The sequence below is a fragment of the Punctularia strigosozonata genome, assembly GCF_000264995.1.
Source record: "Punctularia strigosozonata HHB-11173 SS5 unplaced genomic scaffold PUNSTscaffold_16, whole genome shotgun sequence".
NCBI classification, from domain to species: domain Eukaryota; kingdom Fungi; phylum Basidiomycota; class Agaricomycetes; order Corticiales; family Punctulariaceae; genus Punctularia; species Punctularia strigosozonata.
Window position 1 is genome coordinate 442,474 of NW_006767448.1, and position 18,326 is coordinate 460,799.

An 18,326-nucleotide genomic window follows, 5' to 3' on the forward strand; every position below is an offset into this window, starting at 1 on the left:
CTCCTGTGTTCGCGTGCGGCAAACAGAGCTTGCTTTAGCTCTTCACGTCGTCGTTTCCCTGCTGCCAAGCTATTATCACCTCGAGGAGGACGTTGGCTTGTAGCACGTCTCCTGGTGTCAGAGTCTGAAGATGATAGACCCGCTCGAATGAATTGATCTTCATCAGAATCTGAGTCTTTTTCCTCTGCTTCATATCGGGAAGCAAACGCGTGGAGAGCTATGCATGCTGCGACCCAATATGTGGCAATCTTGTGCGACCTTTCATCCACGATACGGACACGAAGACCCTTCAAAGATTGAAAGTGCCCTTTGAGGTACCCAATTGCATGCTCAGAGCGGATACGGAGGATGGATAGGTGATTATTGAAGTCTTCATTCTCAGGAAGGTCATGATCAGGCTTCTTATATGGGGCAATCACCCAGTGTTTGACCTACGGGAGCTATATGAGCGACAGATATACGACATGAGGGACAGACTGACAGGATATGCGGAGTCTGCCCAGATCCATTCCTGACCCTCCAAAATCATCTCGTGCTCGCGATACACCCTCGTCTCCTTCCATGCCGTCGAGTCATGTGTGCTCCCGGTGAAGCCATAGCCGAAATCGATGATTTGCAGATTTGGCAAAGATATGACCTACCTTGCGATAAGCATTTGGTATTGGAGTGGGAAGGATTACACACCTGGATGTTCAGAGAGTAATTGCACTTGCGATCGTAGTAACTCTCTCCGTACCAGTGTGGTCGGTCGTAAAGCGGGACAAGAGTACCATCAACGAAGAGCCAGCCATCCCGCCATTCGTCACACGATTTTCGTTCAACCCATCGCTTGGCTTCCTCCTTCTCCACCGTGGTTGGAAGACGAACAGCCTGGTCCATGAACGATCTCCGGAGCACTGCTGTCATAACACGCCGTGTCGCATTCTCAACTGTCCCCTTCCCGACACCAGCCCATTTTGCGATGCGGGACACTCCAGCAGAGTTGCCGTTGTGCCCAAACCGGAAGAGTACAATGGCAAGTTGCTCTTCCACTGGCATCTGAGCATGATGAGAGTGGTTGCTGAAAATCGGATCATGCTCGATCTCTGCGACAATTCGGTCGAACACAGCGGGGCTGACTCTCAAGTCATTGCGGAAGTGATCCGGACGTTGCTCCTTCATAACGTCCAGTGTGTGTCGGAGATGGCCTGGAGCTCGTGGCAGCCCAGTCCGAGGAGCTTGGTAACGGTCTCTATGTAGGGTGAGATATTCTTTGACGATGAGGCGGCCAACGGTTGACGGCAGCAGCATAGGGATGTCTTCATCATCCGAGTCCGACTCGTCATCGGCGAAAACGTCGGAGTCATCATCATCGACACTATCCGTGTACGCTGAATCCGAATTAGTGTCGTCGTCGGATGATATGGAGAGGTTGCTCAGGATGCTTGATATGTCGGAGATCTCATTGATGGCTCGACGCGGACGGGGGCCCAGCAAGGCTCGACGGGCTTTCTGCCGATGGTATGCTCTTCGTGCCTTCCGCAGATGCGCATATCGGTGCTTTGTATGAGAGACGAATGCATTCAGAAGGGATAGTGTAGCCCGCTGCCGTTTGGTATAGCGCGGCATGGTAGGTTATGGTAACTGTGGCGACGATACAAAGAGTGGTAAGTAACCCTAAAGTGATAGAACCTATACACGAGATGTAGTGGAGCTGCAGCAGAAACGGTCCTGAAGCGTGCATGAAACGGGGGTGGTCAAAGTTGAGTCGCGCTTCACCCCCGCTTCAGGGAGCAGAAGCCAACTCGGAAGCAGCACCTGAAGCGACCCAGAAACGTGATATTTGACCTCCTCTAATGAGACACACTGCTCCCGCTTCCCTCCCCGAACCAGCCGCAACCCTCTCTCGCTTTCTTCTCTCGTCCGACTCCTAGCCTTCTCCGCCTTGTATACCCCGCTGGCGATTGCAAACGATACCCATGGACGCAAACCTCGTCCAGCAGCTCAGCGCCGACAGCGGCTGCATGCGCCCTATTCGCCTGACACCGCGCCTCGTCCTACTCGCGTGTCTCTGCACTTTCGTGCTCGTCTCGACCTCCTTCTTCTCGCTCCAGGCACGACCTCCGGACGCGTTCGAACCCCAGGCGCTCTCCGCAGCCGAAACCATCGTCGATACGGATGTTTCACCTCCGTCACTCCCTCCGCCACCTCCTCCTCCATCGTCGCCTCTGACGTCGTTACCGCAACGTATCGCGCCCCGGATATCCGTCGTCGCGATATGGGAAGGCTCGTTCCCGTTCCCCGCGCTCGTCAACTTCTTCGCGTCCTTCCGCGCCAACGCCCCCACCGTCGAGCTAGTCTGGATCGGCATTCGGAAAGACGAGCAGGATGCCTGCCTGGACATTGGCCAATACGCCACCCTCGAGCACGAGGACCCGTCGTCCAACATCGTTTTCCGGTGTCTTACTCGGCTTGAATGTACATACCTCCCGTGTCATCCCCCCCCTGTGTTCGTACTTTTGCTGACGAACGCGATCTCAGACTGGACCGCTCACCGAGAGTACTTCTGCCGTCAATGGAAATGCAGCGCAGAAGAGCGGCAGGAGGTGCTGGACGTGTTCATGGAGCGGAATGACATGGATAGGGTATTATGCTCTGCTGTTTCGATCCGAAATGCTTGCCGACACCTTTTCATCAGAACAAGTCGTTATACCGGATATGGCGAGGATACATTTTCCGGGACTTCCTCCACTCCGAGACGCAATGGTGGGGATGGGCCGATGTGGACACCTTCATGGGCAGCTTCCAATCTCAATGTATGTTCTCCCTCTCCAGACCGCGTTACCCTCCAAACTGACATGCATCGTGTTTTACAGTCCCCTGGGATGTCGCGAGCGATTACGACGTCATTATCCCGGCGCACACCGACTCGATGCTCTACCTTCGCGGCCACCTCGGCTTCATCCAAACGCGCGCCGAAACCGAGTTTCGTATGAACCTCTACGACAACATGCGCTCCATGGACGGCTTCATCCACCGACACAAGGACGCCTACTGGTGTGCCGGTACGTGCCTTCCTTATCTCTCCACACTCGTCCACCAGGGCTCATGACGATCTCCTTCCAGAGGAAGCCGAATTCAGCGCGTTCGTCATCCGCACGCCCTCCATCTCCTTCCTCACCCTCCCCTACCACCTCGTCGAGCTCGGCTTCGACGCCCGCTCGCCCGCGACCGCGCTCTTCGCCTCGCCCTCGGGCGCCTACGCCCTCTCGCCCTCGCACTCGCCGCCCCTCCCCGCCTTCCCGGACTTCCCCCTCCTCGCGCTCCCCTCCGCGCCCTCCTCCTTCGTCCCCACCTTCTCCGCCGCGGGCGCGACGCATCCCGTCGACCTCGTCACCGGCGTGGACCGCGACAAGTGGGTCCCGGCGGAGACGACGACGTTTTACGAGCCGCCGCCCGCGGACGAGCTCGGCTGGGCGGCGGGGGAGGAGGGCGAGGGCGAGCCGGTGCGGATCGTGGGCAGGGGAGGCGGGTTCGAGGGCGGGCGGGAGGGCGTGTGGGAGCGGTTCGAGCGGGCGCGGCCCGAGCTGCGGGTGCGGGTGTTGGGCGCCGCGGACGGGGAGGTGCGGGCGTCGTTGACGGAGGGGCTGTACATCCACTGGATGGAGCACAAGTACGAACATCGGCCGAGTGAGTCTTGCACTTTTTTTTCTTTTTTTTTCCCCCTTTCCTTCTTCTTCTTCTTCTTCTTTTCCTTGGTGGCTCGGAATGGTGCTGACCTTTCGCCGTGTTTTCTCTGTTGTAGCTTTCGATTCGATCCCGGCCCGCCCTCTGTTACCCTCCGAAGCCCTGGCGGCGTACTATACGGACGGCATGGAGATCTGGAATATCGATCGCGGCGAGCTCGTGTGGCGGAGCGTCTTGCTCGATTGAAAAAAGAGTGTATCTCGGTCGCCGTCTTGTTTTGTTGTTCCCATTGCTTTCCGATTCGTGTCCAGTGCACTTCATTCGCCCGCGGTTCATGCCGGTTCAAAACCCATCGTAGAGTACCAATGCCACGTTTACCTCGGGCATCGTTATCATTTGTACAAATATAATATGATCGTGCTTTTGCCTCAGTCACCACTGTGCCCTCCAAGCCTCGACGCCCCATTTGACAGCTATAGCACGGTTTATTCTCTTCAAACGCAGTAATGCGTGAGTATGTTCCGACTCCTGACTTAAGGGTCAGATCGGCCCCGTTGATCCACACTTATCTGCCATAATTGCAGCACCTTGTTTCATCGTATGCTGCATATGCATACTTATTTTAAGGCTATATATACTAGCGACGATAATAGGATGAGGATCTAGGTTTGATCTGATACGACAGCCATTCTTCCGCATCGCACGCAACGGTATAGTTTCTTTTTGAGACGTTGTGTACACGATACCAAGCAGAATGTTTAGCAAAAGACGCTCAAAGCCTCAAACACAGCCTGGTATGTCGAAATTGGGGCACTGGGGTTCTATGGAATGCATGCAATGCGGGATGTTCTGGCGCGACCGGCGAATCTCGGCACGCTAACAGCCCATTTGCACTTTAGCAGCCATTCTCCCGGAGATCGTTTGTCTTGATCACAGGCATTCGAGAGTTCTTCTAGTCTTACTTAGTGCGCTCATGTTCAGAATGTGAGGCAAGTCGGGAGGTCGGAAAGCTCGGCCGAGACTACAGCCCTTTATAGCCATCGTCAGCGCTCCCCAGTCATGCCGATCCCGTTTCTCCTCTCCGTTTTTCCACAGCCAGGCTCAGGGCCGTACAAGCTATCTTAGACGCTGACGTACATATACTGCTCGACCGGACGGGAAGAACGCGCAGACAGTTCTGTCGCAAACCTCAACGTAGACGCGCACCGGGATGCTATCTGCAACGTCGAGGGCGGTCAGGGCCACGGCCTCTCGAGCCGCCGTGCCCAAGCCTGCTGCTGTCGCGAAAGCCTGCAACGCGGTCGTGGTGAAGAGGACTATACGGGGGATCCACAGCGCGAGCTCGTCTATACAGACCGATAGGGTGCGTCGGGATGGCGTGCTTTCGAACCGTTTTCGCTAATCTCGTTGGTTTGGCCGTAGGATACTATCACTCGCTTGCTATACTCCATCGGCACCAAGAAGGAGGTCGAGCGCTACCTCCGCATCTTCTCTTCCTCGTCGCACCCCTCCAACCCTGCCAAATTTGCTGTTATCAAGATCGGCGGCGCCGTCCTGGACGAACTCGATGAACTCGCGCACGCTTTATCTTTCTTGTACCGCGTTGGCCTGTATCCGGTCGTGTTGCACGGCGCGGGTCCTCAGCTGAATGAGATCCTTGAGCGAGAGGGTGTCGTGCCCGACTACATAGACGGGATCCGTGTTACGGGTATGCAGAAATTTTATACTGCTTTACACCAGACCGGGTTAGACTGACAACGCCGATCCGATCCCGTTGACGTCGCATTTCAGACCCGAAAACACTCGGGATTGCCCGTAGGGTGTTCCTGGAGGAGAACCTCAAGCTCGTCGCCGCTCTCGAGAGCCTCGGGACGCGTGCTCGCCCTATCACCTCCGGCGTCTTCCAAGCCGACTACCTCGATCGCGCCAAATATAACCTCGTGGGCAAGATTACGAAGATAGACAGGCGGCCCATAGAGGCATCCATCCGTGCCGGGGCTTTGCCGATCCTTACGAGTTTGGCGGAGACCACCGAGGGCCAGATTCTCAACGTCAACGCGGATGTTGCGGCCGGCGAACTTGCGAAGGAGTTCGAGCCGCTCAAGATCGTATTTCTGAACGAAAAGGGTGGACTGTTCCATGGCGTTACGGGCGAGAAGCTTGACGTCATAAACTTGGATGAAGTACGTTCTACCAGACATTTATGTTTTGTGTGATGCTCATCGTTACGGAATACAGGAATACGACGAGCTCATGCGCCAGCCATGGGTCAAGTACGGCACCAAACTCAAGCTTCGCGAATTCAAGGAGCTTCTGGACGTTCTCCCGCGCTCCTCCTCCGTGGCCGTCATCTCCGCATCCTCCCTTCAGAAGGAGCTCTTCACAGACTCCGGCGCTGGGACGCTTATCCGCCGGGGATACAAGCTCTTCAAGCATGGCGCCGTCGACCAGGTCGGGCGCGACCGGCTTCGGGAGGTGATCAAGGAGCGGGACATAGATGTGCTCGCGGGTCTAACGAGCCCGGGAAAGGTGCTCGAGGGCATCGAGAAGCTCGGCGCGGGCAACTATACGATCTACGGCGACGAGCCGCTCGACGCGCTCGCCGTCGTCTCGCACCCGCCAGGGAAAGTGCCTATCCTGACCCGCCTGTTCGCATCGCGCTCGGGCGTGCTGAACAACGTGCTCGACAACGTCTTCGATGCGATCCGGAAGGACCACCGCCGCCTGTTCTGGACCGCGCCGAGCGATGACGAGAACAGGGCGTGGCACTTTGAGCGCGCGGAGGGAAGCTTTATACGCGGCGGGCGCGGGCTGTTCTGGTATGGCGTGGGCGACGTGGGGGAGGTGGAGAAGATCGTGAGGGGATTCGAGGAGGAGGGAAGGATCGAGCGCGCGTACCTCCCCGTAGGGCCGGCCAAGGCGCATCGCGCGGCGGCGAGTGGGATTGGGGGCGCGAAGGCGTTCTCGACGCTGGCGAGGCAGGTGCCTGGGTCGAGCCGCGGATACGCGACGGCGGCGAGCGTGCCGCCCAACTTTGAGACGAAGACGAGGAACGTCGCGCTTGTCGGCGCGAGGGGGTTTACCGGCCAGGCTTTGACGTCGCTCTTCGACAAGCACCCGTATATCAACCTCACGCACGTCTCGTCCCGCCAGCTCAAGGGCTTTTCGCTGGAGGGCTACAACAAATCGAAGGTGACCTATAGGTGCGTTCTGCCCTCCACTCGTGCTTCTGGCTCTGGCCGATGTTTCGCCCCTGAGTGAAGCGACCTCAGCGTGAAGGACGTCGAGAAGATGGAGAAGGACGGCGAGGTGGACGCGTGGGTGATGGCACTTCCCAACGGCGTGTGCAAGCCCTTTGTAGACGCCGTTGACGCCGGTGCAGCAGCTAAGTCGAAGGACGGCAAGGAAGGCGGCGTGATCGTGGATCTGAGCGCTGACCACCGGTTCGAGGACGGGTGGACGTATGGGCTGCCGGGTTCGTCTACTTCCCACGTGTAATATACAAGCGACAGATGACTCAACGTGAACTTGAATCCACGGATTTTCCTCTTTTTCCTCTATAGAGCTCTACTCGCGCGAGCAGGTGAAGACGGCGAAGCGGGTCTCAAACCCGGGTTGCTACGCGACTGCGGTACAGATGCTCCTCGCACCGCTGCTGCCGCTGCTCCCTTCGCACCCCGCCGTGCTCCCGACGGTGTTCGGGATATCGGGGTACAGCGGCGCGGGGACAGTGAGCGGGCCGACCGACGAGCAAGGCAGACCGACGACTCTGCCCAAGGTCTCGCCGCAGAGTCTGAAAGGCGGCATTCGGCCGTACAGTCTCACGGGACACATCCACGAGCGCGAGGCGGGGAGGCACCTCGCCTCGCTGCTGCCGGCTGACCACGCGGGCGAATTCAAGGTCGCGTTTACGCCCGCGGTCGCGCCGTGGTTCTCGGGCATACTCGCGACGGCGAGCGTGCCGCTGGCGAAGAGCGTGAGCGCGAAGGAGGTGTGGGCGCTATACGAGGAGCGGTACGCGGGGGAGAAGCTGGTAAGGATGAAGAAGGAGGGCGTGGTTGAGCTCGCGGACGTGGAGAATAAGCACGGGTTCGTGCTGGGCGGGGTGCAGGTCGCGGCGGGTGGGGAGCGCGCGGTTGTCGTGGGCGGGTTGGATAATCTGCTAAAGGGCGCCGCGACGCAGTGCTTGCAGAACTTGAATTTGGCGCTGGGGTACGATGAGTACGCCGGGATCCCGCTGGACTAGCGAGGCGAGTCGTGCTCTTGCAAGACGTGCTTGACTATGGCTCAATTCGCAGCTACAGGGACCAGGACGTTCATTGGCACCCTACAAAATGAGAACAAAAGGGTTCCATAGGATGATTGTCTGAATGGGATAATGGGCACTGCCCGTGCCCACAGAGGACGTCTTCTGGATGGATCATCAGCACACTATTATTTTCTTAATTCCGCTCCTTGAGGATCACACTCTGTTCCGAAATCTGTGTAAACTGTTCAAATATGACACGAGCTCTATTAATTAACCTGATTGCTCTCTGCTGCCTCGCGGCAGCTTCTTTGATACCGTTCGCTATAACGGTCGGCGGTCTCACTGCATTTACCACGGACGCGGCTCCTTCATCCTGCGTGCTCCCGTCGTCGCTCTCCCGTATCATTCATGCCAACCGCGACCAGCAAATGGTCGTGCCTCACTCGTTGGCTGCGATGGCGCTGATAGGCAACGATTTAGGCGCTCGTCTCGGCCGGTTATCGCACGCCGTCGCGTGTCTTTGTTCCATTTCCACCGAGCTACTCCACGAAACGGCGGTTACGGTCACCACTGCGGGCAGAAGCGGTTCGATTCGATATTCAGCTTCTTGTTTATAATACCCCTCTTCAGTTCGTCTTCCGTACACTTCCGTACACCTCTGATCGACCGCACCAAATTTCCCGGACGCATACCATCATTGCTCGCGCTGCTATTGTTGCTATATGTCGAATCCCACCAGTTACTATCAGAACGCGCTCCATCAGATTCAAGAGAGGCAAGCGGGAGCCCAGAATGAGGACCCAACTCTGCCGAACTTCAGCGAGAGGCAGGTGAAGAGTGTGCCCGAGCCGGCGACGTTCAGCCCGTCCGACCAGCAGCTGTGGCGTAAGTCATCTACCAGGTTCCTCAGGTTGTGTATCTTCGCGCTCATTACGACTCGTTTAGGCTATGGAGAATCGGGCCAGCGTATGCCGAACCTGGAGTTCCTCAAGCCGCACTTCTTTCGCGAAGGTCGGCTGACGGAAGCGCAGGCCTTGTACATATTGGAGGAGGCGACCGAGGTGTTGACGCAGGAGCCGAATATGTTGAACGTTCCTGGGCCTGTGACGAGTACGTAGCTCACTGTTGCGGTCTTCGGTCGTCGTGTGCTGGAATAATCTTTGGATCGCAGTATGCGGCGATATACATGGCCAATACGTGCGTCGAACCGGAAATCGCCTCGAGGAGAATCCTTACGCGATGTGATCCATTCCTTTCCCCCAGTATGATCTCATGAAGCTGTTCGACGTTGGTGGCAATCTGGCCGACAACAACTACCTCTTCCTGGGCGATTATGTCGATCGTGGTTGTTTCGGTATCGAGGTGCGTCCCATCCTTGAAGATCTTTTCTCGCTACGATTTCAGTCTCCTCCCTTCACGTGTGGTCCTCGCGCTCATAAACGAATCTCGATAGTGTCTGTTGTACTTGTATGCGCTGAAACTCTGGTACCCCCATAAACTCTTCCTATTGCGCGGAAACCATGAATGTCGGCATCTAACAGAGTATTTCACTTTCAAACGCGAATGTACGCTCCATTTTTTACAGGCACCTGGCGAGAAATATCGTGCTGATATCCGAACAGGTCTACACAAGTATTCCGAACGCGTGTACGAAGCATGTATCAAATCATTTTGCGCATTACCCGTGACTGCGTTGGTGGAGGGCCGGTTCTTTTGCGTGCACGGAGGAATATCTCCACAGCTTAACACGTTCCAGGATATAGCTCGGGTGAGCCTTACTCATACTTGCATGCCCTCGAGGTCAACATGTCTGATTCGATCTCCTGTGACCAGATGGACCGTTTCCAAGAACCCGGGTCTCATGGTCTCCTCTGCGATCTGCTGTGGGCAGGTGCAATCCATAAACTTAGAAATATGGAGCGCGGGCAATGCTGACCACGTGTGCGCAGATCCCGTCGAGAACTTCGGCCATGAAGATGAACAACCACCAACACCGGGACGACCGAGTGCGGCCGGTCAACTATTCTTGCACAACGAAACAAGAGGGTGCTCGTGGTTTTACACGTGAGCCCATAGCCTTGCGCTATCAACGTTTTCGTTGACTTAAGACCTCTCCGTGCCTTAGTTATGAGGCCGTCTGTCGCTTCCTCGACCGAAATCAAGTGCTTGGCGTCATCCGCGGGCACGAGGCGCAAGACGCTGGGTACACCATGCACCGCAAGCACAAGAAATTTCCATCGGTGATCACCATCTTCTCCGCGCCAAACTACCTCGACGTGTACCACAACCGGGGTGCGGTCATCAAGTACGCGAACAAGAACATCACGATACGGCAGTACAACTGGACAAGCCACCCGTACTGGCTCCCGAACTTCATGGACGCGTTTACGTGGAGCCTGCCGTTCGTCGGCGCGAAGAGTGCGTCACTGTCACTGCCATCCTCTCACCATCTCTGTTCCCGTCTGACGCACAGTTTTCTTGTGGACAGTTGTGGAGATGCTACTCGCTGTGCTGAGCGTGTGCTCAGCTGAAGAGCTGGAGGAGGGGGAGGAGGAGGGCTCGTCTGGCTCAGAGGACGAGACGCGGACGATCGCCGACCTCGCGCTCACGCCGAGCGAGATCGCGCAGCGGCGGCAGCAAATCAAGAACAAGATCCTTGCCGTCGGCCGGATGCAGCGCCTGTTCCAGCTCCTTCGAGAGGAGGCCGAGAACGCGTCCGAGCTTGCCGCACCCGAGGCTCCCTCCGGCGAGCGGCCGACGAACGCGCTCGGCGTGCAGGTCAACCAGGTTCGGCGGTATATTCGGACCTTCGACGACGCGTAAGTGCTTCGCGTTGTACTGAATCTTTGCTCGCATATCTGATCGCGTTGATGACATAGACGCCGTGTGGACCTGGCGAACGAGCGCTTACCGCAGGTGTCTGCTGATGACCCCGCGGCGAACTTCCCGCTCGTGCCTGTGCCGTCTATGCGGCCGTCGATGTCCCGGCGTAATACGGAGATGCTTATACACGGCGTGTCGGAGGGCGAGGAAGACGAGGATGGTCAGGTGGCACAATTGGCGGAGAGGATCGCGATGGGCAGAACGCCGTCGACGAGGCGGAGAGCGTTAAGGCGGCACGATACGGCGCCCTGATATGTGAAGGGGGGGACTGTAAATCTGTTCGTAGTGTTGTGCGTAGGGACGTGGTACTTCCACTTCATTGCTTTTTGTACCGTTAGGGATGTCCAAAAGAAGATAAGCGCGTCAGTTCGGCGGCTGCCATCTCGTGCCTACCCTTAACTGCGCCCACCCTAAACAACGACACGCTCTGCCACGTCCTTACCATCGACTCATCATGATTCAGTACCGTACATCCACTCGACCAGGAGAGGTTCGTGTAAATGGCCGTTGCTCTGGACGCTCTGTATACTTGATTAGCAAGGTCGCAAGCGCGGATGGACTCCATCCATCTAAGATACGTGCCTGCTCTGCGAGGGATTCTCAACTCCGATTCCGGTTTTCCGTGCTTGGAAGATTTCCGGCTTGTCACCGTTTCGTATGATATGGAAGTGCCATATTCTCACTAGGCTCCAATGCTCTCACCCTTGCCGTGTAGACAGACGCATGCGAATGGCTCTGAAGATCTGACGAATCGGAGAGGTGCTATTCTACGTGTTTCACCATACTTCCTCGCCCTTCGGCAACGGTGTGCCATTATCACTTCGATCTGTTCAAAGCGTGCGACTAGAACCGTATTCCACCGGTACACTCCTTTGCGCAGCTACCCTTTGATGTCATTAACCTCATGAACACCGCTATTCCTGAACACTGACACGCCGGTGCGAGTACGCTCTACATATGCGGTACGATCTGAACTTCTCCGTATTCCAAACCCAACTGGTGATGTCCCACTTGTGTCGGTCCTTCAACCTTTGCGCCCCGCCTTGCAGTAATCATCATAGGCTAACCTGATCGATGCTTTACGAACCCACGCATAACTTCGCGATCGGAATGGCACAGAGATTCATACCGTCTGCTGGTCATTGACTTACACAGTACGCCCAGGAGCATGATTGCCATTGGAGCGCCACGAAGCCGATTGCTATCGCACCCTGCTCCACCCGGGAGTGCCAGTTTCTTATATATGCAGGCATTCCAGGAAAACACGCGATCATTGGTTCCGACAAGAAGATATGTTCACTGGGGCTCAGCGCGCAGCACTCGCAGTAAGCTATGATCATGTTGCTGTCATAAACAATCATTCAGTCTGCACGTAGTTGGCGGGGGTGATGGGACTTCTTTCATCGCTCTCGACCCTATCACTACTGGGATATGTCTTGGTTCGTTCCAACCTCGCTGAACAACATGCACCAATTTGATCGCTTCCTCTCTCAAAGTACTGTAGCACGCGTCGCGCGCACCGCTCGGATCTCGCAAAAGGCATCCATACCTTCGGCGGTAGCCAAATGGGCAAATACCTGATGTCTCTGCTTCTGTCGGACTTCATCCAGGGCACGGCATACATCATGAACTTCCGATGGGCCATTCAAGGGAACATGACACTCGGGAACGTATGTGACGCACAAGGTATGTCTTGTGAGAATCTAAGTGGTCCCGTAATACCAGGCTGAGTAGTATTCCTTGCATATAGGCATAATGCTGCAGATTGGGGATCTCGGTATCGCGTTATGGTGCGATCCGTATGGTTCTCCCAGCAAATCGAGCTCACGTTTTTGCTCTTCCCTAGGTCTTTCACTCTTGCGGTTCATACCTTCTCGTGAGGAGCTCCGAAGTGAGGTTAGAACAGTGATTGATTTTCTCAAAAAGGTTACTGTTTCTGCGGCGTAGACCCGCCTCCTGGATTACACCGACGCTATTGCTTGGTTTCTGGGCTTGGATTTCTATCATGCCCATTGTTGGGTCGCTTGTTTTGCAAGATCACAAAATGCACGGATCGTTTTGGGGCCCTTCAGGTTGGTAAATCCTACACTGTGGCCGCTCTGTTAATATGACGGGTATGGTAGGTGCGTGGTGCTGGATATCATCTAGCTACGAGGTCAAACGTGTGCCTTTTCTGTTGGTGGGTGTGGTGTCCTACCTTTCATTGAGATGGCTGAATGTTTTATTGTTTCATTTAGGCATGGGTTTTTACGGCTTTATTCTCGTCTTTCATCATGTACTGTACGTTCTACTTGTCTTTCCCTCCGAGTCGTCACGTCACACTTACCATTTGCATAGCTCTCATTTACCTGAAGCTCGCGGGCGTCATTCACACGGAGACATTCTCGCGTCAGTCGCTAATCTCATGGATGAGATACTCCAGAGATGACTCGTTGCGCTCGTCAAGATCCCACGTCTTACAGTCAGTGTCCGTCAGAGACTGGTCCGACGTGGATGGGTGGGGCACATCGAAGCATATGATCGAAGTGGCTCAGCGACTCCTCTGGTACCCTGTCGGTCCGCAACCTGCTCGTCTACCCATGCGACCTTCTCTGACATTTCACGTTTTTGTGTAGTTTACACTATCATCATAACACCGGTGGCGATCTGCAGAATCGGTAGTCTTGCGGGTTGGATTCCACCGTTTTGGCTGTACGCGCTATCAGGGGTGATGTTTGCGAGCTGCGGTACGTTCGTGCCGATCCTGACGATCGTACATCAAACTCATCTGGTTTATTCCAGGGATATGCGATGCCTTACTATTCCTCTTCACGCGGCAAACTTTTATACAAAACATTCGTCAACCCATCCAAGTGGCCACGCATCGGGTGACGGTGCAAGACAGCGATTCTCTGCAGTGTCCTGCAGCGGGGGATTTTGATCCAGCGAATACATCGAGACGCTATGCGCTCAAGCTCGACCCGGAGTTCAACGATGCGGAACACTGCCTCGATATCAAGCCGCATGTTGATCACCATTCACATCCTTCGTCAGTCGATGTGGGTGGTCCGATGGACTGGACGGAACCACCTCAATCAGGACATAAGTAACGAGAATCGATGCGCAGAATGACATGTATTATTCCACGATTGCCACATGAACGACCGCCCCACGGTGGAAAGGACAAGTACACTACGCAAACGTGGTCATGTACCACTTGGGCCTCTCCTCATACCCGAACTCTTGCTGCAGCCTGGTAATCGTCTCCTCCGTGGGACGCTTGTCAGGGGGCGTGTAGTTGTCACAAAGTGACCACAGTCCGCCGAACCGATCCTGGCCTTCCTGTACACCGTACACCTCCTCGACCTTCAAGTTGATCAAGGGCTCGAGGTGCCATATGATATCAAAGACGGTCTGATTCTCGAGCAGGTCGCCCACGTAATCGGGATCATCTGCACGTGCCAAGCCTTTCTTGAAACTCGCCAAACCGTTCTTGATCGCATAATTGCGCAAGATCTTCTTGTCCATGGGCCACCCGAAGTAAAACTCCGGCGGAGCGTACTTCAAGGGTTCAGACCAGGCATCAAACTCTGCCGGCAGTTCGTCGAATGGAACAAACTTGTCAAGGATCACTTCCTCCTCCTAGATGATGCAATGAGTCTCAGACTTGCGTTCGAATGATGTTAACGCTCGCCTGTGGAAGGCGGTCCACTTTGTCCGACCATGACGGAATGACGTATTCAAACCAGGGATACTTTTTGAGATCGGGTTTGAGAATGGACTTGTTGGGAGGTACAGTGTGAGGGTAGACAACATTAGGCTGAGGGTCGATATGGATGGAATCGGGAGAAGACATGTTCGAAAGTCGTGGGCTGAGTCGCGGCAAGCAGAAGTGTTGACTTTATATGTATTCCACGTGGTTCTCCGAAAGATCTCAGCCTGCAATAAACTGCTTCGCGATGCATTATACTAGGAAGTGGAGATTTCGATTGTTGCAAAGATTGATCGATGGGCCCGACAGCTTGTCCAGAGGAATACTGCGGTCTATAAAGGAGCTGAGGCAGAGATGCTCTCTCGTAAAGCGTCCACGTCGCTTTTCTTACTAAACTTCGATCAATTAACAGCTCCGTATTGTTATAACGCACGACCATTGATAAATTTATCGACTACGTCAGGAACCTGCTTCCAAATATTACCACGGGGGTGTTCCCTCGTATCCCCGAATGGCCTGCAATCTTGCGATCTGCTTCATCGACGAACGTTGGTGAGGCGGCGTATAAGTCGAATAGAGCGACCAAAGGAGCGCGGTCGGACCCGCCGTAGGATGCGGTAAACCATACATATGCCTGAGCGTGAGGACATCTTCGAGATATTCTTCCATCTGTGTCAGGGTCCACATATCGTTGATCCGGTCGCTAGCTTTTACGGGTGACTTATTCTCCACCGAGATTCCCCGTCGTCCTTAGGATACCGGACCAGGTTCACCCTGCCGGCGAGGGAATTCGTGGTCTTTGGGCCCTCGGGCCAGTCAAAGAGAACGTCGGCGGGATGTACTTCAGCAGTCCGGCCCTAGGGTCGGAGACCACCGTATGCCAGCGTAAAGTAGAATGATTGGAGATTTCGGAACTGTGGTACCCGATTTTGTCCTAGTTGGTTGCGGGGAAACCTGAGACAAAGCCTTCACGAAGGTGTCTATGGGGACGCGTCGGGTTCGGCAATCTCGGTTGGTGGGAGCACGGCAGGTATGGGCGAGGATGAATGAGAGAGTAAGAGTCGAATACATCATCACGAACCGGGTAGATGTGATGGGATATGCGCGATGTGGACATCATGTTGTCTGGCCCTTCCACAGATACTCTGGATGTCGATGCGTCCAAGATGCGAGTCCTTAAAGCGACTGTCTGTTTCTGCATAGAAGGATGACCATAGTTAGGCACGGAACATCAGTCTCGTTTTGTCGTGTACCCTCGAACGTGACGCACCGAGAGGATGCAACCCCCGTTCAGTGCGAAATCCATTATGTATCGACCTATCTATCATGGTAGCTGGCCATGTCAACGCCATGAGTCGTCCATGAGCGCTACAAGTGGAGTGTAAGTTCGCATTGACACAAGATGAGACGTAGGGCTGCCATTGAGAGAGGAGAGGTCGCCGTAAGTGGGAAAGCCGCCGCGCAGGTTGTCTTCGGAGTCCCGGACGTTCGACTCTTTGCTCTCTGCAGCCACTTCGGCCACTTCACGTAACGCCTACATTCTGATGGACAATGGCGATGGACTTACGTTTCCTTCTCCTGGGTTGGGTGAGTTCAATACGTGGTATAGAGAGTATTGAGACCTCAATGAAACCGGATGCAGTGAATTCATCTGTTAGCTGTCTACGTATGAGATACCTGCGAAATACGAATCATATACCAAGATGAATGTATGGAGCCCACCGACATGGATCGGGATGAGTTCTACGCAGCGCCTGCACTGCTCTATCGAGTGCGTATGCGACGTCGTCTGGATCGATATACTCCTTGTCACCATCGAATATGTCCCGATACACCGACTTGGCGATGAGCGGCCCATCGACATCCTCCATAGACCTGTTCATAATGAGATGGGGTATACTATGAAGCTAGCGGACGTACCACAGCGTTGCAATCACGCTCTTGAAGCCAGCAAACAACATTGTAGCGGCCAGGTGAATGATTTGATCCGGTTGTTTCTACAGAGGTGTGTCCAATTCAGGCTAGTTTAGAATAGTCAGAACTATCTACTGACCTTATCTCCTTTTGCAGTCTCGCATGCACTCAAGAAACCCAAGAACGCGTTCGGTAGCGGCATCATCGTCAACCTTTCAATCGTCAACATTTCGTCCCGCATGACGAACCCGCTTTTGAGAGGATCTTCCGCATTCTGATGACCATGGCACGCAAGGTGTAGAATGTTCGCCTGGGGAAGGTTCTCGAGCAGCGTCTCGGCCCTCATTCCGCCACCATCTCCCGTCAAGGCATCGTCTTCCGGGTACAGAGGTATGACCACTCCTTCTGGTAGAGCATCTCGGACGATACCCACTTCGTCGCGCGTGGAAAGTAGATCAGCCCATCGAGGCAGGGAAGATCGTGGTACCGCGGCCACCAAAGCACGCATCTTACTCCGGTGGATTGGCGTATACGCCTGTCTCGCGGACAGAAGAGCACCGATGGTCGGCGTATAAGAGGATACCATGTAGTCGGAGCACCATTCCTCATCGGCACCCGCGGCGTGGATAGGAAGATGCGCGAAATGGCCGGTGGCACACCACCATATGCGGGGGCGGTCTTTACCTGCGCTGGGCTACGTATTCGTAAGTTTAGCTTCACTATTGAGGTGAAGACGGAGACTCATACCGAGATTTCTAGAGCTAATATGACTGGCATTACCACCTCCACCCACAAGTGTCGCAGAATCGCGTTGGCCTTCGTGTGCGGAGCTTTCCGCCGATCGGCCGTTTTCGACAGTTTGAGGCGATCTCTCAGGATCGATCTCGCTTCAGTAGCCAACGAGCGCCATGCCGAGCTCGATTCCACGAGCCAGGAATCCACAACTCGCCCAAGAGGAATATCAATGGGTTCGCCGGAGGACCTAAGGATGACAGCATGACAGCCCGAGCTGCCGGATAGGAGAATGACCAAGGGTCCCTTGCACACTGCCTTCACCAGCTGGGAGTACTCATCCGGGAGGAGGAAACGCTCCAGGCCTGGTATGCTACGCACTTTCCCGAGAAGTGAGGCAAATTCTTCGCTCTGCCGCCTTCTCAAAGCTAGTTCTGCTTCCATAGCCCGTCGCCCCAACTCCGACTCGTCATTGCCCTGGGCGGTGCCGCCGTTGCGTTCTAGCTGTCGAGCCAACGACACTAAGCTTTCACGCAACTCGGCAGGAACATCATCGAACGGGGATCGCAACCGCAATATGTGCGTCCAGAAAACGGCGCGACCCTGCTCAAGAATCTCTATCGCCGTTTGTGGAGCTGACATGGCAAGGGCGTGACATGCTCCATCCAAGGCCACGGTCTGACCGGCCTGCAGCGAAAGTAGGCGTGAGTGAAGGTGAAGGCCCAGAAATGCGATGCGAGGTAGCAGATTGACTGTCTGTCGGTATACGTCTAGGAGTTGGCAGCGGTGGCATCTAGTTTTGCGCAACAGTCGCGGCTAATAGCCGGGGACGGGCTTGTCGTATACCACGGCTATTTAGCCGTTTTTTTGCACGACGGGCGATTGGGGTAGCATTGATCGCACATTGACGCGGCTATTGGCCGGCTAATGTACTGCATCCGAGGCTTCCTTAGTCAGGGCAATCGGAGAATAGCTGCCGAAGCGCCTAGCATGGCGTTGAATATGGATGGGAGACGTGGGAATAAATCCCTGACGCTCACTTCCCCGCCCGTCGTTCGCTTAGCCTCTGCCTCCGCCTCCGCCTCCGCCTCCGCCTCCGCCCAGTCGTTCGCTTAGCATCCTGCCCGACGTTCGCTTAGCATCCCGCCCGACGTTCGCTTAGCATCCCGCCCCGACGCTCCCTCAGCATCC

At 55.3% G+C, this 18,326-nt stretch overlaps 7 protein-coding genes across 7 annotated transcripts; 3 read left to right on the plus strand and 4 right to left on the minus strand.

The window, feature by feature from the left end:
• Positions 1-398: 398 nt before the first annotated feature.
• Positions 399-1,398, minus strand: PUNSTDRAFT_24189 (uncharacterized protein; the record flags this gene model as incomplete). The annotated part of the gene is made up of 3 exons (XM_007388060.1): positions 399-431; positions 482-637; positions 685-1,398. Coding segments are annotated over 3 exons (903 nt in total), but the record flags the coding sequence as incomplete, so codon positions are not given.
• A 560-nt stretch (positions 1,399-1,958) lies between these two features.
• PUNSTDRAFT_146369 (uncharacterized protein) lies at positions 1,959-4,055 on the plus strand (the record flags this gene model as incomplete). Its single annotated transcript, XM_007388061.1, has 6 exons — positions 1,959-2,457; positions 2,521-2,624; positions 2,678-2,795; positions 2,856-3,044; positions 3,106-3,669; positions 3,785-4,055. The coding sequence occupies 6 exons, from the start codon at positions 1,959-1,961 to the stop codon at positions 3,910-3,912; spliced, it is 1,602 nt and encodes a 533-aa protein (XP_007388123.1). The 3' UTR covers positions 3,913-4,055.
• Positions 4,056-4,876: 821 nt separating this feature from the next.
• PUNSTDRAFT_138376 (acetylglutamate kinase ARG6) lies at positions 4,877-7,912 on the plus strand (the record flags this gene model as incomplete). The annotated part of the gene is made up of 6 exons (XM_007388062.1): positions 4,877-5,029; positions 5,089-5,374; positions 5,458-5,849; positions 5,905-6,869; positions 6,930-7,141; positions 7,230-7,912. 6 exons carry the CDS (start codon positions 4,877-4,879, stop codon positions 7,910-7,912), a joined length of 2,691 nt encoding a protein of 896 aa, XP_007388124.1.
• Positions 7,913-8,433: 521 nt separating this feature from the next.
• Positions 8,434-11,185, plus strand: PUNSTDRAFT_108095 (Metallo-dependent phosphatase). Its single transcript, XM_007388063.1, has 11 exons — positions 8,434-8,800; positions 8,861-9,025; positions 9,087-9,112; positions 9,179-9,277; positions 9,369-9,480; positions 9,538-9,683; positions 9,749-9,806; positions 9,865-9,979; positions 10,041-10,333; positions 10,404-10,734; positions 10,795-11,185. The coding sequence occupies exons 1-11, from the start codon at positions 8,638-8,640 to the stop codon at positions 11,048-11,050; spliced, it is 1,764 nt and encodes a 587-aa protein (XP_007388125.1). The 5' UTR covers positions 8,434-8,637; the 3' UTR covers positions 11,051-11,185.
• A 2,784-nt stretch (positions 11,186-13,969) lies between these two features.
• On the minus strand, positions 13,970-14,633 carry PUNSTDRAFT_138378 (uncharacterized protein; the record flags this gene model as incomplete). Its single annotated transcript, XM_007388064.1, has 2 exons — positions 13,970-14,419; positions 14,466-14,633. 2 exons carry the CDS (start codon positions 14,631-14,633, stop codon positions 13,970-13,972), a joined length of 618 nt encoding a protein of 205 aa, XP_007388126.1.
• Positions 14,634-15,046: 413 nt separating this feature from the next.
• PUNSTDRAFT_122754 (uncharacterized protein) lies at positions 15,047-15,769 on the minus strand. Its single transcript, XM_007388065.1, has 2 exons — positions 15,760-15,769; positions 15,047-15,684 (listed from the first exon to the last, which is right to left on the minus strand). Exon 2 carries the CDS (start codon positions 15,561-15,563, stop codon positions 15,333-15,335), a length of 231 nt encoding a protein of 76 aa, XP_007388127.1. The 5' UTR covers positions 15,564-15,684; positions 15,760-15,769; the 3' UTR covers positions 15,047-15,332.
• A 411-nt stretch (positions 15,770-16,180) lies between these two features.
• On the minus strand, positions 16,181-17,013 carry PUNSTDRAFT_75870 (uncharacterized protein; the record flags this gene model as incomplete). The annotated part of the gene is made up of 3 exons (XM_007388066.1): positions 16,181-16,364; positions 16,410-16,486; positions 16,543-17,013. Coding segments are annotated over 3 exons (732 nt in total), but the record flags the coding sequence as incomplete, so codon positions are not given.
• Between the last annotated feature and the right edge of the window lie 1,313 nt (positions 17,014-18,326).